This window comes from Aplysia californica, unplaced genomic scaffold, assembly GCF_000002075.1.
Source record: "Aplysia californica isolate F4 #8 unplaced genomic scaffold, AplCal3.0 scaffold00298, whole genome shotgun sequence".
NCBI lineage: Eukaryota > Metazoa > Mollusca > Gastropoda > Aplysiida > Aplysiidae > Aplysia > Aplysia californica.
The window spans coordinates 781,659-801,261 of record NW_004797568.1 but is presented as its reverse complement, the minus strand read 5'-3'; the positions used below and the strand labels follow the sequence as shown (position 1 = coordinate 801,261).

General features: G+C 37.8%; 1 protein-coding gene across 1 annotated transcript in view; it reads left to right on the top strand.

Annotated features, from left to right (window-relative positions):
- LOC101862958 (eukaryotic translation initiation factor 2D) overlaps positions 1–19,603 on the top strand; it is a 40,467-nt gene that overhangs the window by 10,647 nt on the left and 10,217 nt on the right. Inside the window, exons 3-14 of the mRNA XM_005101773.3 lie at positions 554–637; positions 1,388–1,490; positions 2,126–2,233; positions 4,067–4,208; positions 8,316–8,466; positions 8,999–9,116; positions 10,091–10,133; positions 13,560–13,663; positions 14,429–14,581; positions 16,090–16,179; positions 17,312–17,404; positions 18,523–18,643. Of these exons, the coding sequence (XP_005101830.1) occupies positions 554–637; positions 1,388–1,490; positions 2,126–2,233; positions 4,067–4,208; positions 8,316–8,466; positions 8,999–9,116; positions 10,091–10,133; positions 13,560–13,663; positions 14,429–14,581; positions 16,090–16,179; positions 17,312–17,404; positions 18,523–18,643 (1,310 nt within the window). The remainder of the gene's footprint in view (positions 1–553; positions 638–1,387; positions 1,491–2,125; positions 2,234–4,066; positions 4,209–8,315; positions 8,467–8,998; positions 9,117–10,090; positions 10,134–13,559; positions 13,664–14,428; positions 14,582–16,089; positions 16,180–17,311; positions 17,405–18,522; positions 18,644–19,603) is intronic.

The window sequence follows — 19,603 nt, the reverse complement described above, 5'->3', positions numbered from 1 at the left end:
ATCTGGACAATAAAGATGTATCTTATCTTATCTTATCTTAGATCCTAGATTCTAGATCTAGATCTAGATCTAGATAGGCTACGTTTATCCATTAAATACTCTCTCTCTCTGGGCTAAAATATATTAATTTTAGTAGGCCTTGGCTAGACATACCACCCGAGACGATCGCAGTAGCCTTGCATTGTAACCAATGTAAACTATCGCCAGCCCAGCGAGTTATATGCGCAGCTGGTAAAGTGGGAGGGATCTGCGCTTGTCACATGACGTAAAGAAGAGTTGTCTTGTCTTGTCTTATTCCGTCTTGGCTACGCATGACCATAGACAGGTTAAAAATAAAGCACAGAGAGAGAAATGAGAAATTTCACATCTTTTAAAAACTTGCGTTTTTTAATGGGCTCCTGGCAATGACTGTTGCCTAAGCTAGAAAATACTTTGCTGGCATCTGTGAAGGTAGGTTGTCCTAAACTGTAGAAGTTGATTGATTTGTTAGAATATCCTTGAGCAAGAGGATAATTTAACTTATTGTTAACATGCTGTTATTTTTTATTTCCAGTATACACTCTTTGGCAGTTTCCTGAAATGCTACCAACATTTCGAACATGGCCGCCTGTATTTTCAAAACTCCAGAAGGGAGCTGGTGAGTCTTTCCCTTTTTTGTAAAGGTTATTGCTCATTTGTCATCGCTCTTGGGTTAAAATGTTTGACATTGGCTTGACTTTTGGTTGTCTTGAGTAGGATTATATTGTTATGCTTTTGGAATTAAGTGGTTAGACTACTGGACTCCTAATCATGAGGTTATGGGGTGTGGGGGTTTGAGCTTCAGGCCCAATGTTGTGTCCATGGGAAAAGCACATTACACATATTTTCCTCACTTCACCCAGGTGTGAATGGGTACCCCATCATAGTTAACAAAAGATCTTGTCTGTATGTTAGTGTTTTAGTCGATGTAAAATGGCAACGTGAAAATGCTTCCCAGAAGGTTTATATTGTTTCAGAATACTATCAGGTCTGCTTGGGTAATAATATAGATTGTAAAGCGCACAAAGCTTGCCGCTGAGGGGGAATTTGCACTCTCTACAAATGCTATTTATTAGTTTGATGATGATGATTATTATTATTGTTATTATTATTTTCATAATTGTTATTATTATTATTTTCACTTGTTTTCCACAGTTTTTCCAGGTATAGTTTGGCTTATAAGTTGAGGCAGTTTATGGAAAAGTGTATCTGAATCACTTCCTCATGAAGTCAGTTCTAGTGGTTTCTTAAAGTTAAGAATTGCTACTTAGTTTACTTTGTGTCCATTTCTCCTGGTTTCTGTGATTTATAGTGAGGGATGCTTATTTCAACTTGCTTTGTTCTTCTTTTCTTCATATGTCCCTTGAAGACTTGATGCTCCCAGGTGTCATCCCAGATAAACGTCCATCCCCAAAGATGTTTGGAAATCTTCAGAAAGGTGATCTGGTCACCGTCACTGTGGCAGGAAACAAGTAATTTGACCAGAGGCTTCAATGTATATGTCCGATCCGTCATTGTTTGTATTTGTTTCTGATTAGTTATGGGTAATATTCATAGCACTGAAAAATGCATGCTTGCACTGAAATAAGAACTGTGAAATCTTGGGAGGATAAGAATTATCACAAAGAAGATAGAACCATTGTCTCTCATATCTCCATATATTATTGAGGAAAAGATAGTGAGGTTTCTTTTTGTTAAGGTGTAATTTGCATAAAAATTTGAGATTCTATTGTTGAAACTAAATAATGCAATAAATCGAAAAGATCATTTAGGATTTGTCAAAATTAGATGCTTTTGAAACAAGCTGTGTATATATAACTGCCTGCAAATGTTGATTTAATGTATTTAAAAAGAAATGAAAATTTGTGGTGTGTCATCAATCAATCTTTTTTGTTTTAGTTGTAATCCAGTTCTAATTTGTTAATTTTCAAGAAACCTGTGATTCTCATTTAAAAAGAAAGAATCTACCTTTTTGATTATGTGATACAGCAGTGATGTGTCTGTCACTTGTCTTTTCCTTGTTTAATTCATTTTATACTTTCATAGATTTGTGTCAAATAAGGCATTTAAATGGCATGCACCAACAGTTTTCTCAAATCTGTTTCAGGGCACCAGTGGCTTTGGGCAAAGCTCTACTGAGTGGTGAAGATATGTACATGTCAGCCTTGAGAGGCAAAGGGGTCAGTGTTCTGCACATTGCGGGAGACACACTGTGGTGAGACCATAGCACAAACGACTTGTTTTTTGGTGTTGGATCTTTCTCTCTTGAGTATTCCACTATGTAACTGTGCCAAAATGTGTGAGCTGGCTTGTGCAAACCAGTTATTTGTCAGTACTCAGACGATATGAGTTATCAGCTCGGATTGGGAGTTTCAGAAAATTGCTTTCTCTGTGTAGACATTCACAATTTGATGAGAGGTATGAGTATTAGTTTTCCTATTGTCAGGTCAGGCCTAGTTTTTTTCTTTTTTATATAATATTTTGGAGAAACATGGCCTCTCTTTGGTGTATGTTTTACAATGGGTAATTTGATATGTACATAATTTTCATGAATGAGAGAAGTTGGAGAGTGTATTGCTTTTCCTACCCATTTCTATACTGCAGATATATATAACTTTTGAGTTTTTTTTAGCTTGATCCATAGTTATGTGTATCATAGCTGCCACTTTCCCGTTAAATAGCGGAAACTTCATCTAGCTTTTCCCGCTACTTTCCTCCTTCCTCCGCTGGACTGTCTCGGTCGCAAATTGCGATACTTTTTTTTTTTACACGCGGAAAACACCGAACCGGGAGAGAGGCAAAAACGCAGCTTGCGCATGTCCGCCCGTAGCTTTCTACTTTCGTTCTTCTAGGCCTAGCGCTAGTTTCACTTTGTTTATCGTGGAGCAACAAAGTCAAAGTGTCGATCGAGCATCCGGACGTTGGCGCGCCGAGTTGTCATTGAAAATGGCGGAAATTTGAGAGAAATTGATGCAGAATGCAAAAATAAAAGAAGCTGGAATGAGAAAGAAGCAGCCGGTGTGTGACTTGAAAGGTTCATTAGAAAATTGAACAAGCCGCTTGCTGCACTTTGCGTTTGGTGCGAAAGAAATCGCGGCCCACGGCACTCCTGTACAATTGCGGTCCCGTTTGTTTACATGACGGCTATTGTGGCTGTTGAAGTCAATCTAGATCTAGATAATCTATCTCTAGACATAATCTAGATTTACGCATATTTAGATATCCAGATCTAGATTAGATAGCCTAGGCTATAATTTTAATTCAGTTTAGATCTGCACACTACAGGGGCACTACTAAGTTAAATGCAAACAGGACCGCAATTGTACAGGAGTGCTCAATACAGCGGCAAAAGTGTTGCCTCCTTTATCCAATACTGCGCACGCTCTACATCGATGTACAAATTTAAAGTGAAAGAAATCTTTTTATAAGACACCAGCTGGCAACAATCACTGGATTTTTAGTCACCAAGTCCAAACTGTGTCAAATTGACTCAAATGCTTGTTAGTCAACTTAGTGCCTATGTTGTTTTGTGTTTTTTTTTTCAAATACATTTTTTAATTCAGTTGCCTATGGTTAACAAATATGACAGTTTTCCCTTCCAAAACCATAGGCTAAATTTTCCAGTATATATTACATATATTGCCTCTGGATCTCACTGGTTTTACTCCGGCCTTTGGAGAGCGCGCGTCCGCCTTCGCATGAATTTCCTCCTTTTTTGAAATTCCTGAGTGGCAGCTATGGTGTATGTATTATAATGCCTCCCAATGAAAAAAAAGTTGTGTTTCTTATTTACAGATGCACATGTAAATGATGTGTATATGCTTGCACATGTCTGTGTGTAACTGCGAATGAAGACTTTGTTTTTTAGTGCAGAATAATATATTTGTAATGGCAAGCTTAACAAAAATCATAAAGCTTTTGTTTTGTTTTTTGTTACAGTTTTATGTAGTGAGCTTTTTGGGTTCTGTTTCTGCCTATACTTATTCTCTGTGATGGTATGGAATTTTGTAATAAGACTTGAACCTTTCCTAATGTTTTCTGTCATAAGGGAATTTGGAGACAAGTCAAACCCGCCATGTATTCCGGAACCTGTACCCAAATCAGGTGAAGATGACGATGGTGACAATAAAGAAGGAAATCCTAATGAAGCAGTCGGAGCAAGTGTCGTGGCTGATTTAGAAAACGTTAAGGTAACTACCAGTTTAAAAAAAAATTTCCATTTGAAGTTGGAAGAATATTTTTGGAAAATGAATGGTGTTCTGTGGTCACTTTTCAACTCAGTGCCATCTTTTGGTTGGTTGTTAAGGTCTTTAAGTAGTTTTCTACTGGTGGGTAAAGAGCTATTGATGTTAAGAGGGGGAAGACAAAGTCTTTGTTTAAGAACTTGCAGGTTAGATAATTGCCACCAAAAGACATTGGACATTTTTATGAAGATGATCACAGAATGAGCACTTGGGTAGACATCTGGACTGATTCTGTTCACATGGTATTTTTGACCTTTAGGCAAAAGATTGTGGTTAGATCCCATCTTTAATTGGCTTTTATTTTCCTTTAACTTGAGTGTTCGTTTGTTTAACGGCTGGTCAATCATGCCAAACACCTAAACACGTCAATCCCCGTGCCTGCATATTCATCAAATCTTCGTTTACCTGTTTTGTGATGTTCCTGTATGTTAGGAGTAGTGACAGTAAGGCTATTTAGATAAAAGCCTTTCTCTGCAAGTCTAATTATTTTTTGCTTTCATGTATTTTTATCTTTCGTGGGATCCATGCCTAATTGAATGTAACAATAAAATATGATAGTAGATTCCTAGCCTTAACTCTCTGTGACCTCACTCTTTTTCAAATGATGACCAAGTCTGGATGAAGAAGCCAGGACGTATAGTTTTGCTTGGCTATTAGGTTTCTCATAAGTGTTACAGTTTTACTTATGAACTCTAGATTAAAAAAGAAAAATCCAAACTGAACTTTGTTTTTTTGTCTTCTTAGCCCGTCATTATCTCAAGATGTGGAGGGCTCCACTTTTACTACTCTCCTTTTGAATGTGCAGGGTGATCCAAAAAAAACCTTACAACTTTTTTTCTGAATATCTCGCGCAAAAATTGTTCTAGAATGCTGTAATTTGGAACAGACATAATTCATTCAAAAGGAATTTGTTTTATATAAAATCCATGAAGAAGAAACATGTTTTCAGACCTGCCACTCATCCCGATTTAGTCAGGATATCCCGATTTTTTTCCACAAATCTCAATCCTCCCGATTTTCCCGATTTTGATCTCGTGTATCCCGATTTTTTGTCCCAGTCTGCTGTTGTGCCAGATCTTTCTAAAAAATTTCTCTGCCTTCTCCTTTATCGCGGGAAGCACCCATCGAACTTTTTGTCAGTAGGAACTCGGAGCACTATTTCCCGAAATATCGATGCTGCATTTAGTAGTTGACTCACCCCAAGTTGTGTGTGATCTTTTCCCGCACTCAGAACTCTCCGATGATAGCCTGGTAACTGTTACAATTTGGGACATTTAATAATTGATAATATTGGTAGTTCTGCTGTTACTTTCAAAATAAGCCTTATCCGAGGTTTGGTAACTGCGCGTTTACATCAAACACTCGGACGAGCGACAGTCTTTCTAACCTTTACACAACTACATGTAACTACTCTGACAAGACTAACATACGGCCGTTGTGGTTGCTTTAGTCTGAACACATGAGGGATAAGAGATTTGTTGGTACATTTGGTCGGTCGACCGCCATCGTTATTCTAGAAGTAGAACGACTGTCGCTCATCCGAGTGTTTTGTGTGAACATGCAGTTAATCGGACCCGTTAGTAAAATTGTTTCAATCGTGCATTCGTGTCACGTGACATATCATCGCCGTGTGATTTCTACATGTAGGGGACCGTCAGTTGACGCGGTCAACTTAAGTATTTCGGGACTTATCGGTACGGGGGGGTAGACACTTGGACTAGGAGTGCTTGACGCGATGTTTCAGGATTTACAAAAAATAATGATAACTCGCACGTATGCACGTACGCACACACACACACTCACGCAAACACACACACACACACACACGCACATACACACGCACGCAAACAAACAAAGACACACAGAGGACATATAGGCCAAGGAATTTATGGACACCCCTGGAAAAATTTTAGGTCAGCTTTGGCAGTCATCTTTGTGATTTGCTGTTGATCCCGATTTTTTTCACCAAATCCCGATTTTTTCTCCCTGAGATCCTGATTTTGGGGTTTCATAGAGTGGCAGGTCTGTATTTGTAAAAGGAAACAGCTAAAAGAAAAAAGCACCCCAAAACGCAAAACTCACCCATGTTTAAAAATCTTGTAAAGAAATTCGTGAAAAGATTAGTTGACCTTTTTCTTTATTTTCTCTTTGACATTAATTCTCCATCCCTGTGACATTTAAACAATATTTAATTTCTTTTACAGAGTTTTAAAAACCTAATGATTTCATTCTGAAATTCCTAGAAGCAGTGGTCCACGATCCCTCCTTTGGACGGGACACATTTTTAACGCGCCATCGAAATGTTCAGTGGCGCCCTAACACAAGGACCTGCCAAACCATGAGTTTTTAAAGCCACATACACTGTACATGTTCACTAAGAAGTGGCTTTTAAAGACAATAGAGTGGGGTGCCCAATAGACAGCATTTTTTGAGTTACCATATCCTGCAGGGTGAAAATGGGCTTTGCACTAAACCAAATGTCATCGAGGAAATGATCCCTCAATACAAGACAATCGAGGAATCATGAACACATTGCCATGCTCTGATCCATGTCATCTCGGCCTAGCGAAGATGAACATGGTATAGTCTAGTGATGGGAAAAATCCGGATAACCGGATAATTCTAAGTGAAACATTATCCGAATTCAGACTCTTAAACTCTCTTTCCTGACCTGTTTGCCGAAAAGGGTGCACCCATTTGTTGAAGTGGTTATAACCCATTTGCCGAAGCGTTTCATAACACATTTGATCGACGAAGAGGTGCACTAATATATTATCAGGATTTTGCTAAAGCGACTCATTGCCCAGCCCTAGTATAGTCGTAAGTTAAGATCTGCCATGAGAATGCAGACTGTTGATGTGTAGGAAAGTCTTAGCTGCAGATCGTCTATGGACAGATGGCTCATGGGACTCAGTTACTGAAATCTGCAATCTGGTGACGTTAAAAGGGCTGCGCATGGTGCATGTTCGGCCTGAAGTGGTCATTTTTTAAAGAAGTTTTTAGTTCTGATGCGCTATAGATCCAAACTGACGGAACTTATCTACTCATAACGCCAAAGGTCTTGAGGGCACATAAGCATTCTCTCCTTGCCGTGCGCAGAACTTACGAAATGTCAGGGATGGTGAGTTTGTGGAGAGGAAATGTTCAATACAAAAAGCTATCTGCTCTTTTCTAAACTTTGCTATGATCTCAGCTGGCATACAAAATTTGGGAAAAATAATATCTGCAGACTTCTGTTGACTTGTTAGACTGCTGTAGCTTGCACTATGACGCAATTTTTGCTTTTAGTGGTAGGCCTAATGCGAACTGGTGCGTCATGCTATGAAAATGGCGACAAGGTTGAAAATGGGTTGTTTTTTTAATGTGCTATATAGAGCAAAACCATTCAATGGACTTATCTAAAATATATGTAAGAAAAATTCCTTTTGGCTCCCAAACGTTATGTTCAAATCTGAAACGCAAAACTTCAGTATGGAGGAAGATATTTACAAAAGAAGTTGTTAAGGGTTTTTTTTGGATCATCTGTAAATAAGGAGAGTGAAGGAAACTGACACTTTTTTGGCCCTTGTTTTTCGCTATGATTTAACTTTCTCATAAAAGTTTTGTGTATATTTGTATAGTATTTCATATTGCGGAGTTCAGTTCTGATGTTTGTTTCAGGGGCACTTTGCATTGTTTGTGCCTGAGTGAGTCACACCATGAAATCAGCCCAAATAAAAAGAGTGTGAATGATCCATGAAAAGTCTAATGGGTTCTGTTTCTGCCCACACTTGTTCTCTGTGTGCACACCGAAATGATTTACTGAAATGTCTCAACAGCATTGAAAATTCTGAGATACTAGAGATGTCCATCAAGAAACTTCTGTCCTCCTGCTGACTCTACCATGAAATTCTGATAGGTCTATCTATCTTTGAGTTAGTTGGGATGTTCTCTTCCTCTTTTTCCTCCTCCTCCTCGGTTTCAAAACAGTAGATTAGTATCTAGTAAGTAGCTGTTAATAATATATAGATGTTTCCATACTGTAGCTGTTTATTGTCTCTGTTTATATTTCAGCTTGAGGGTGATCCCACGGAGTCAGTCCAAGGTACTTCTGATGCTACAGAAGTTGATGACCAAAGTTCATTAGGAGCTGCATTGATGGAAGGAAAGGATGAAGGAGGGAGTGATGAGGAAGAAGATGAAGAAGAGCAAAGAGATCCTGTTGGTATGTGTTGATACAAATTTGGTATTCTTGAAAGGCTAATGGGATGTAACCAGTGAATAAGTCTTCACTGATTTGTTGTAGTAGGTCAATGCTATTTTCATTTGTTGTTGATTTAGGGCGTTTGATAGCCCAAAGATTATGTCGTTTCTTCTCCCAATTCAGAGCTTAGCTTGATTCGCTGGGTGTGCAGTTGTAGTAAATGGATTACTCGCCCCCCCCCCCCCCCCACAACACACACACACGCACATATGCACACCCATACATTTTCTGCATCTCTGATCATAAGGTACATACGGTAGTTGTTCTCATAAAGTGCTAAAACATGTTTTTATGATATGGAAATTCACATCATGCAGTGGCAACTGTGGATGCAACAACTATAGTTTTTTAAATGTCTGTTCAGTTGTTCATATTTTGTAGACTAGTCAAAAGTTATGGTGTGTTTCACAGCAATAGGCAAATAAGAAACACACAGCAAAAATGGTAAGTTCTGTGTAAGCTAAAATTGTCAATTTTTCTATTGTTTTGACAGCTGAAATGGATGAACGTCTTCATTTCTGCTTTGCTTGTGCTATCAAGGGGAGAGTGAAAAAGAGTGAACTGCCAGTACTAACAGGGAACTTTCTTCGAAACTACATGCAGCCATTCAGGTAGTCTTTTTGTATGATATTATTCTTACTAAATAAGTTGTGCATTACTTGTGTGCAATTCTACTTTATTCAAATTAACTCTTTTTATCCGGGCTACGAGTATACTCGTATCGAGGACCAGTCCGGGCTACGAGTATACTCGGAACAGCGATACGGTCATGTCAAAGAAGATAGTTCTGCTTGTAATTACCAAAATACGCAAATACGGCGATGCTACCTCTGTCTGAATATTTTAATTTTTCAATGAACAGTGGTTTCTTTGTTTTTGATGGGTGTAGAAGCTTGAAAGATGTCTCGAAAACGCACATTCACGACCGACGAAGTACTTTTTGAAATGGCGCTGGGTTGTGAGGGGGAATGGTACTAATTTGATGAAAGTAACTCTGAAATAAGTGCCGTAAATTCTGTTGTGGATGATAAGAAACAGGACTTAGACTCATCTAATAGCGATTCAGATCATGGTGAAGGGGTCAGTACTGGAATTCGTGCTCGATGGGTTGGGCTAGATCTAGATCTATAAAATCCAATGGGACGTTGTTGGCGCGGCAATCAGGGTCAAGTTCGAGGGTGGAATACACCTCAAAATCTACATTGTGCTATTGGTGTATTTCCTAACCACATACATTCACAAAAACTACATTCAATTTCTAACATAACTGCCAAATGTCCTTAAAATCTTTAGAGTAAATGTAAGAAATAAGGCACTTTGGACTATACGCACTGACTTCCGACTCAAACGGCGCGGCGGGCCCAGGACTGGTACAACTGGTACAGAGTCCGTGGCGGTACGGCTAGGATAAAAAGAGTTAATAGGATTTTCTGACATGTGATACAACCATAGAAAGCTGCCTCAAATGTCACTGCTTTCTTTTACTGTAAAAGTTTATGTGATTAGATAATATTTGCATAATATCAAGTGTTTATTTCTGTTTAAATATCATGTGTTTGACCTAATTGACATTCTATGTTCACAGTGCTGACAAACAGTTGGATATAAAAAAGTCTACCTTTAAAAAGGTAAGTTACCTTTATTATCGGCTGCTTTGTGTAAGACTCTGCTATATGCCATTTTGAAAAGGGACGTCTGTCATAAAGCAAGACAAATGACCATACTTGAAAGCTTGGCTTTATTAAACAAAAAATGTATCTCTCATTGGACTGGTAGACAGCAGCTGACGATGATATACAGGTGAACGGACACTGGACACAGCACAGCTGCACAACACACTGAGTGAGTGACACTCACAAACGCCGTGACAGATGAGACAACAAGCGAACAGAGACACAACAAGAGGAATATTACCACAACGTATGACAGAGTCTTACATCGAGCAGCCGCTATGTCTTCTGATCAGTTAAAAAGAGGAATTGCTTGTGAAAATGACGTTATATTCCCTTTCTAGAGTCTATCGTTTGAAATTATGTCACAATTTCTTTCCATAGACTGATTGAATGCTCTCTTTTGTGCTGTAATCCCTTATTTTCTTGCTCAAGATCTTGCATTATGAATACAGCACAGAGTGGAAATATTGTCCTTTCTCGAACAGACTGTTGTTTTGTTTATCATAGAGTTGATTAACAATAGAAGTAATGCCTTTGTCGACTAGTACTTTTTACTTAGGAAACTCAAAACTAGACACATGCTCACCACCAAGATGAGATGGAAAATATTGCCTTTGAATCACTGAAAGGTAAATTATAAGAAGTAGTATGGAATAAGGAGATACTACTTACTGCGTGGAAAGGAACTGGGCACCCTACCACAATATGCCGAAGGCCCCGGAAGTTGTCTCACTAATAAGGCAATCCCCAATGTCCGGATCGGATGCAGGAACAACTTTACTTACTGCTTATAAACATGTTTCTAAAAGGTGGCTCTCAGATTTAACATTCTTAGTAGGAAGCTGAGGATTTTATTTGGTGTTTGATTTGTTTTCCCCTATGACTTTTATATTGCGAGTGCCCATCATTAACTGGTTGGGTCTGTTTGACTGCAATGAGGATCTTTATAGAATTTGATTCTCTCTGTTCAACCACTCTCTGAGGTTGCATTGTGGTTTTTGAGAACCTTTTCTCATTAGAAGGGGTTGAAAGTGGCTTTTTCAAGCACCCATTTCTGTCAATTATGTTTAGAAGTCATGTAAAAATGGGTTTTAAAAATAATTTGCAATTTTGGGTCTTGTTTTATAGTTTTTTCCGATCAAATGTACACATAAGAAATACAAATGCCACATAGCAAGTTCAAATGCCATATAGAAAGTTTCATGCCACATAAAAGTTCAAATGTACAATAGGAAATTTTAGTGTACAAATAGCAAATCCAAATGTAACACAATAGCAAGTTCAAATGCCACATAGCAAAAGCAAATATCCTCCGCAAAGATTATTCAGCGTGAAAAGCATTTTAATGTGCTCAAACTGAGTTGACGACACCCACAAGCAGTTTAATTTTAAATTGAATTGTTCCCCATTAAAAAAATCCCGAGGATGCTCCCGCGGAAAGAAATTCAGATAGGACGGAAGCAACTAGACATCAATATGCAGCATGGCTGCTGCAAAACATTCAGCGGTATGAATTTGCCTTTATTGAGGAAGCTGGTAGCAAGCCGTTGACGAATAGAAACCAATGAAGAGCACGGAGTGGTCATTGCTTTGTTCGAGTAATGCAGGGTCGAAGGGGACCGCACCGCACTATGCCTAATTTGCTGTCAGTGACGAGGATGGCCTGGCCTTTTACGACTTTCAAGTAGAGGGAATGGCAACTTTCGTTTCAACCCATCCCTCTAAGAAACTGGTCCAACAATACCCACAACAAAGTATGCTTTGTATGTAACAATGCTCGTACACAAAGGCAGGCTTTGAATAGCCACTCATCAATAGATTGGGGAAGAAATATCTACCCCCTACACACCTTTTCTGAACATCTATGAGAACGCTTGTGAATTTGGAAATTTTATGCAATTTGAAACCGTGGCTCGGTGAAGCAAAAGACCAAATGCTCACTCAGCTGACTTATCTACAAAGGAGTGTCACACTTGCCCAGATGATGGAACAAAAAACACAAGCTGTGACTATAGTGAAAATGGCAGCAGCCTTCAGATCAATGCAAGCCTATAGCCATAGTGATTTTTTGTGCAACAATAAGTAAATAAAAGTGAACTTTGCTTTTGATTTCACTCAGTTAGTTCTATATATATATATATAATATACCAGCAGTATGCTGATTTGTATCATGACCATTCGTTTCTGTTAAACATGTTAGTTTATTTTCGATTTTTAACATAATATTTAACTGTTACTTTCGTTTCACATGATTTCTTCCTTGTTGCACCACACGGCTTACGTCTAACTTTTTCGTGGCCAAAAAAACTCAAACCCTTTTACTTCTTACCTTGATATACTTCTTATACTTTAAGCCTTCTTTTTATTTTTAGTAAGAGTTTTACTGCAATTGCAACACAATAAGGTTATATAAGTGCCGAAGATTAGAGGTGTTACTAGAGAGTAAAGGACAAAAAAAGAAGGAGGAGAGATCAGGATGATAGATGTTAGATAGGAAAGAAGGAGCAAACCACACCAGAGCACCCGCCAACTACCAACTTAGCCTCCTTTTACTCTAGTTCAAGCATGTGTTACATTTGAGATTTCTATGTTTACATTTGAACTTGCTATTGTTGTATTAGGACTTTTTATGACGTCATTTGTATATTTGGACTTGCTAGGTGTAATTTGGTCTTTCTATGCGGTCTTTGAATTTGTTATGTGTATATTTGAACTGAAACAACTAGAAAATATTTTCTTCATTTTTTAAAACTTTTTTTTTTTCCGACTTTACATTATGTCTCCCCCATTATTTGTCATCTGAATGGCTTCATTGTTTTACACAATGTGTGTCCATAGGTGACTGAAATAGGGCCTTTTTTGAAGATAATAAGAAAATAAAGTTACCATCAGTGTTTTTGTTGGGAATTTGAGTTTTTTTTCTATTTGTCCATAGTACATATTTCCAGAGTCCATAATTATTTTCATAATCGTAATATTACAAATCTGGCGTTATTTGTTCAATACATAGGTGTTGTAGTTTGTACTTACTAAAAATGAAAGCCAGCGGACGAAAAATAAAGGAGAAAATAGCTTTTGAAATTTTATGAAATTATCAAATGTAGTGGACGTTTGCTTGGTTACCATAGTTACCATGGTTACCATGATTACCATGGTTATCATGTGCTTATAATATAATAATAAATAATTAATTGAATTGTTTTCTTTGATGTCTGACTAATATAAGTATACCATCGTTGTTATATTTAGTCAAGGGATATGGATATTAGAAATTTCACCAGCAGATGGCCTTTATACTGAATTTGATTACAGTCTTAAAAAATGGGCTTGATTTAGTGAGTTGTATATAAAAGCAGTATTGATATTCTTTTTGCTCCTCAGTTTTCAAAATTTTTGCAGTTGAAAGTGAAAGAAGGTTATATATGTATGAAGGAGCAAAGCAAGGGAGTGGATGTGATTACAGAGATCGACAAGTCTCATTTAGGGTGAGTTACATAATATGAAGTTAGGCGTGTGTATGTTCAGATTGTTATCACTACTTTCACTGGTGGCTGAACTTTTCTGTTTAGTACCTGCTGTTTTCACACATGTGTTTGTTGAGCTGTTTTGGGAAGCGTGTCAGTTTTGCTGGAACTTTCAGAATTTTTGAAATCTCAGAATTTTTACCAGTTTGCTACAAGTACAAGTGATATTGGTATGTATGGATGAGGTAGATGTGTCTATTGTGGGTGCAGTTCAGTAAGTGCATCAGGGGTTTGCTGGATCAGAATGGCAGGCCTGTTTCTTAAAATAAGCCCTTGTATAGGGTGCTGTTAGTGTTAGCTCTTTATTATTGTGCACCTTTCCTATGGAATGCGTTACTTAATATCTCTTTCTCTCTATCTGTTTCTCCCCTTCCTGTCTTTCTTGATCTATCTTTTATGCTTAGATTACAAAATTATGAGCTACCGGCTTAATTAAAAGACTAACCTTACAGTTTCTACTAGGAAGGTAGCTCAAGTGTGGATATTTTGTCAGCTGTAAAGTACTTATTTACGACATTTCAAGTGTTGGAACATCTGTTGTTATCTCAAAGATTCCATTTCTTTTGCAGCTTCATACTGGACATTGTTAAGAAGTAGAATGAAGAAAACTTTTCCTGTTTTCACTTTTCTTTCATTTGAGCAAAGCCATGAGGCCACATGGTTTTAGTTGTTTTTGTAGCGGCACTTTCATGTTTTTAAATGCATTTTAAAAAAATCTTTCCTCAGACTTCGAGACATTGAGGTCCCTGAGGTTGTGGAGGCAGCTGTCGCTGGAAAAGGAGAGCAGACAGAGGAGGAGACATTCACACCACTTTCTTTTACTGATGTGTACTGCATAAATGCAGCAACTCAGGACATCTTTAAAGAAGAAGGGTTCTCGTAAGTTGCATGTAGCAATTTAAATAACCATAAGTTAGCACACCCAGAAAAAAAAGTTGTTATGTAATTGTTGGTCCATCTTGAGCAGAAAGCAATAATTGAATGAATATTTATCTATCAATCACTCATTTTCTAAAAAATGCAATACTTGTTGAATATTCTCATCTGCCACACCTTTTTATTTTGATCAAATAAATTCAAACTATATTTAGTAGTAAGTTGTGCAGTCTCTGCCTAAGATCCTGGTGCTTGAGAGCAAGGAAAATGTGGGTCTTAGGTGAATGGGATCTTAGCCTTCTTAGAGGAGAATCTATGGCCACTCATGGCCAGGCCCACAATAAATAAAATGGTCTTCTCTTAATCTGAAATGAACTGATGTGGGTTTATGACTTATGGCGAGCAAAGAATGGTTAACCTTGATGACTAATGACAATCGCATGAGGTGTGCTGTTTTCACTTATTCAATCATGAGTTTCAAGATCTACACCAATCTTATTGCTCCTCCCCTTTACCTGTGCAAAATTTATAGCTTTCCATCTCTGACCGAGTTCCTCCGCCTCTGTCGTATCGCACCATTTTATTTTGACCTCACCAAGTAAAATCCAGTCTGTCTAGCAAACTCAGGGGCAGAGGCAGCTGCAATAAGTCAGGGAGAAAAAAGCACCGAAGATTCACAGTTTGATGTGATCACATTTAATAGGGACTTGTGGGTGGCTGGCGGGTGCTCTGGTGTGGTTTGTTCCTTCTTTCCTATCAAACATCTATCTTTTTAATGTTTGTTACTCTCTTGTAACACCTTTAATCTTCGGCTCTTATTTGACCTTATTGTGTTGAAAGTGCCGTAAAACTGTTACTGAAACTTAAAAAAGGGGACTTGTAGACTCTACCCACCCAGCTTGTGATGTTACCTCATGTGGAGAGCTCAGATGCGAGTGTGGTGTACTTGGAAAATAAATGCCTTGATGAGTTCACACCTTAATGTGAGCCTTCTTTAGGCAAATGTTGTACCCTTTTGTCTACGTTTTCAGTGGAGCTGTAATCACATTCACGAGAGGGGACGATCCATGATACAACGTGCAGTACAATAATCGCAAATTTTCATAGCTTCGTTGATCAGCTTTGCCCGCAGGGTCTCCACCCCCCCCCACCCCCCCAAATTATGATCTAAAATGTGGGATCATAGTCGGATGTTTTCAGAGTGGGATGAGATCTTTGGGGTGACTTTTGAGTAATAAAAATTCTGTTTCCTTAAACATCGGGATTTTGAATTAAACAAACTTGGGTTGTAAGCGATTGGATATTAGGTAGAGACTACTGTATCTGCATTTTTGATCAGAATGGACTGTGTGTAACAAAGTTTGTGAAATGTATGAATTTCAGGACAAAGTTTATTTGCAGTGTGTGCAAATTAACTATTGCCTTTGGTTTAAATATTCTTATTTTGTTTTTTTACCATTGCTTATTTCCACCATAAAACCTCAAATTTATTCCTATTATGCACTTTCCAGGAAAGGTGATGCTTTGATAGTTGCAGATGTCCGTCAGTGTGTCACGAATTACATCAGGAACAACAACCTACACAGAGAGGATGACAAGAAGTAAGTATGGAGGAGGTTTGTGGTGACATGATCTTGAAATATAAAATAAGGTAGGATAATACTCCATTCTCCCTGTGAGACTTTTTTAAATGGCTTTACAGGAATGTTAGAAACACACGTAAATATACCTATAATTTAATTTGTGTATTATTTTCATGAAAGAATTTCAATATGAAGAGAAAACAAAAGCTGGCATTAACCCAACATGTCACACCGGATGCATCTCTGAAACCACATGCAGCAATTTATCACAGATATGTACCTGATAGATGCATATGATAATAGTAATAGGATGCAACATTGTATGCTACTTAAAGTGACCAAGATGGTGGATTAGAATGAACTGGCCGGCTAAGGGAGTCATTATAAAATTGAATGAGTGTGAACAACTCCAGTGTCTACTCACCTTGTGAGGCAAGGTCAAATTAAGTTTCTCGTTTTTCTTACAAGAGCAATAATACAGTGGAGCCTGCTCAAACAAAAATCTGCGGGTCTGACAGATTTTCTTCAGTTTAGCCTGGTTTTCAGTTTAAAAATGTCACTCAAATAGAACATTAACAATCAATTTTGGATTTTATTTTCTTTCTGTTTACCACTGTTTTCAATTTCGAATTAACTTTGTTTGTATGTTTTCTGACTTGATTGGAAAAGTGGCGTCTATCCCATTTTACCAATTTATCCATTCTCATTCTTTTCCAAAATCTTGAGGGAAAGCCTTTTATGCCTACGGTGGGAAAGATTGAATGTGTGTTTTCCCTTGAGACAAGAGGATATGGAACTTTTTACCCTGAAAAGGCTTTGTCCTTGAAAACAAGGATAAACAGTATTTGAACAGTCTTTGCACCAATATTGAATTTGATTCTGCATGGAACAAGCTCAGTTTGTTGTGGATTAGTATATTTACACTGTTGTTTTTGTTCTTAGCTTTGCAGAAAGTTATTCTTTTCAAGTCAGCATTATTTAGTTGATGATTAGTGGACACTCTGATGGGGGTTCTCTTCTCTTTTCCTTTGACTTGTATTTTTCTCCTGTCTCCTTCTGGTAAAATATAATTGTTGCATCAATTGATTTTATACTGTAACCCAGTACTACCATATTAGGAGTTATTAATTTTTCCTTTTCTTCCCTCAAGGCAGGTCACCCTGGATCCTGTGCTAGCTCACATTATCTTAAAGCCAGCTGAGGGGGATCTGGATCATATGAATTGGGAGCAAGTCATTAACAGGTAGATTTAAAAAAAAGAATAGTTTGTTAATTTGTTTTTTAAAATTTCAAGTTTAGAAAAAGAAATCTGTTTTCAAAATGAGCAGGTGGTTGGTGGTGGCTTTGATTTGGTCTGCTCTTTCAACTTCTTTCCAGTATCTATACTCTTTATCTACTTTTTCAAAAATGGGTCATTTATCATGCTGACTTGCCATGCACTTTTTTTTTAAACAACCAGAAGACCATAGTGGTGATAATTATTTCTGCTTTTATCTCTTTTCCTGGGCTTGGCACTGATATCCTTCACAATCTTAAGGAAAGTACTTCTGGAGGGTAAGTCATGCATACATCATTGTTAAGTGTGAATCAATATATGACTCACTGAGGTCAGTGACACTCATTTCTTCAAGTATCAGCATGAAGTAGGTATATTTGCAGGAGGCTGGGTTATATAAAGCCAAATGAACAGATGTTACATGCAGGAAAGGTTAGAATGTATTCTGCTGTGAGTGTAGAACGTTCCTGATTTTGTACAGACTCCTCGTGACGGCTGTGGCCAATTTGACCAGATAATTCTGAGATTATGCCAGTTTGATACAGCGCAATTCAGTTTTCCAAGAATGCCAGAATCCAACATGGGTGAATTTACCCTCTAGATATTAAAACTTTTAGCTTAGTTAAAGTAATAAAAATGTCTGTTGGATTCCTCAAACTATCAAGTCATTATTTCCTTAAACAAACAAGTATTAAGTAGGTTATCTGTTTGATTCTTTCACTTTGAGTCAAGACGCTTTTGTAGTGGTATAATTTCTTTTAGACCTATTGCTCAGGGGCCATATCTGAGAGTGGTTGCAGTTTATTTTCCTCACTTTCCATTTAGTTGATATAGCTAGGCTGACCTGTTTTATGCTTTAGACTGGACCTTTTACTCACACCTTGTGGAATAGGTCTCTTTTGCTTCTTCGCTGTTGGATTTGTTTTGTACCATTATATATGTCAGTGTTGTTTTGTACATTTTGGGATGTTAAAATAACCTCAAAATTATTTTTTATTTGCATTTTACCTGTCATTGTAACAAATTTTTAGAAGTATATGGTAAAAGGAATTTTCTTTTTTCTTTTCTTTTGTCACTTATCTCAGGGTGATGGGCAAGATGCAGCAAGCCACTGCCATCATCTCTGGCTCTGGCCCTCCAACCATCAAGAAGGGAAAACTGGACCCGATCAAGCTAGACGTGGCCATGAGAGCTTCCCAAAAGAAGGTCTGATTTCTTTGGTCAATATTTTCTTTTGATTGATTACATATTTTGTTGTATTTTTGCAGTACTTTGACCTGCCCTTTTGGACTTTGAATCTTTAGCACATCACTGTCATTTAAAGTTTTTTCTTCATGTTGTTGTATCAGTTTTGTGAAAGGTTGCTTTGTTTTCTTCATGCAAACATTTTAAAATGTCATATTACAAAGTTTTATGGATCAGAAAAGAGCAAAAAATTAGGCTGTCCAAGATTTATGTTAAAACGGAGGGTGTTTTTAAGGTTGTCATGGCAACCAAACAATGTTATGTTGTTTTGGTCCCGGGAAAGATTTATTTAGGTTATGTTGCGTTTTTTTCAATTTAGCCTTATGATGAATTTGCTTCCTTTAAAACTCGGCTGAAATGAAAGTTCTGTCTTGTGAGTTTCTTGTTTAGACTACGTATCTTAATGATAATTAATATTTTTAAAAAGTGAAGCTGGTATTGCTCTCCAATAAGAATAAACCAAGGTACTGCTCAAGTGAAGTTCACCTGCCCAAAGAAGGGAAGGGTAACAATGATCTTCATGTAGTGGTGGCCATTATATGTCACTTCTGTTGTACTTTACATGTTCCTGGTTCTGTTCCCTCATCTTTTGCATAGGACTTTTTTGGTCACTTTTTTGCGGACTCCTTTAACAAATGGTCGTTGAAATGTAGGTGCCGCTTCTTAGATAACCTGAGAAGTGCATTAAACACATCAACAGTATTTTATCCTGTACTGTGCATCCATCATTCGATGGCTGGATGCCAGACTTCGGCAACACCATTTTTGAAGTTTGATGTATGTCAGTCTTGCACCCAGCCATTGCATTGTGTAGGCGGTTGGCGGGTGCTCTGGTGTGGTTTGTTCCTTCTTTTCTATCAAATATCTATCTTTCTTATTTCTTCTCCTTCTTTACTTTGTATTTGTGAGGCAGCGTGGTGG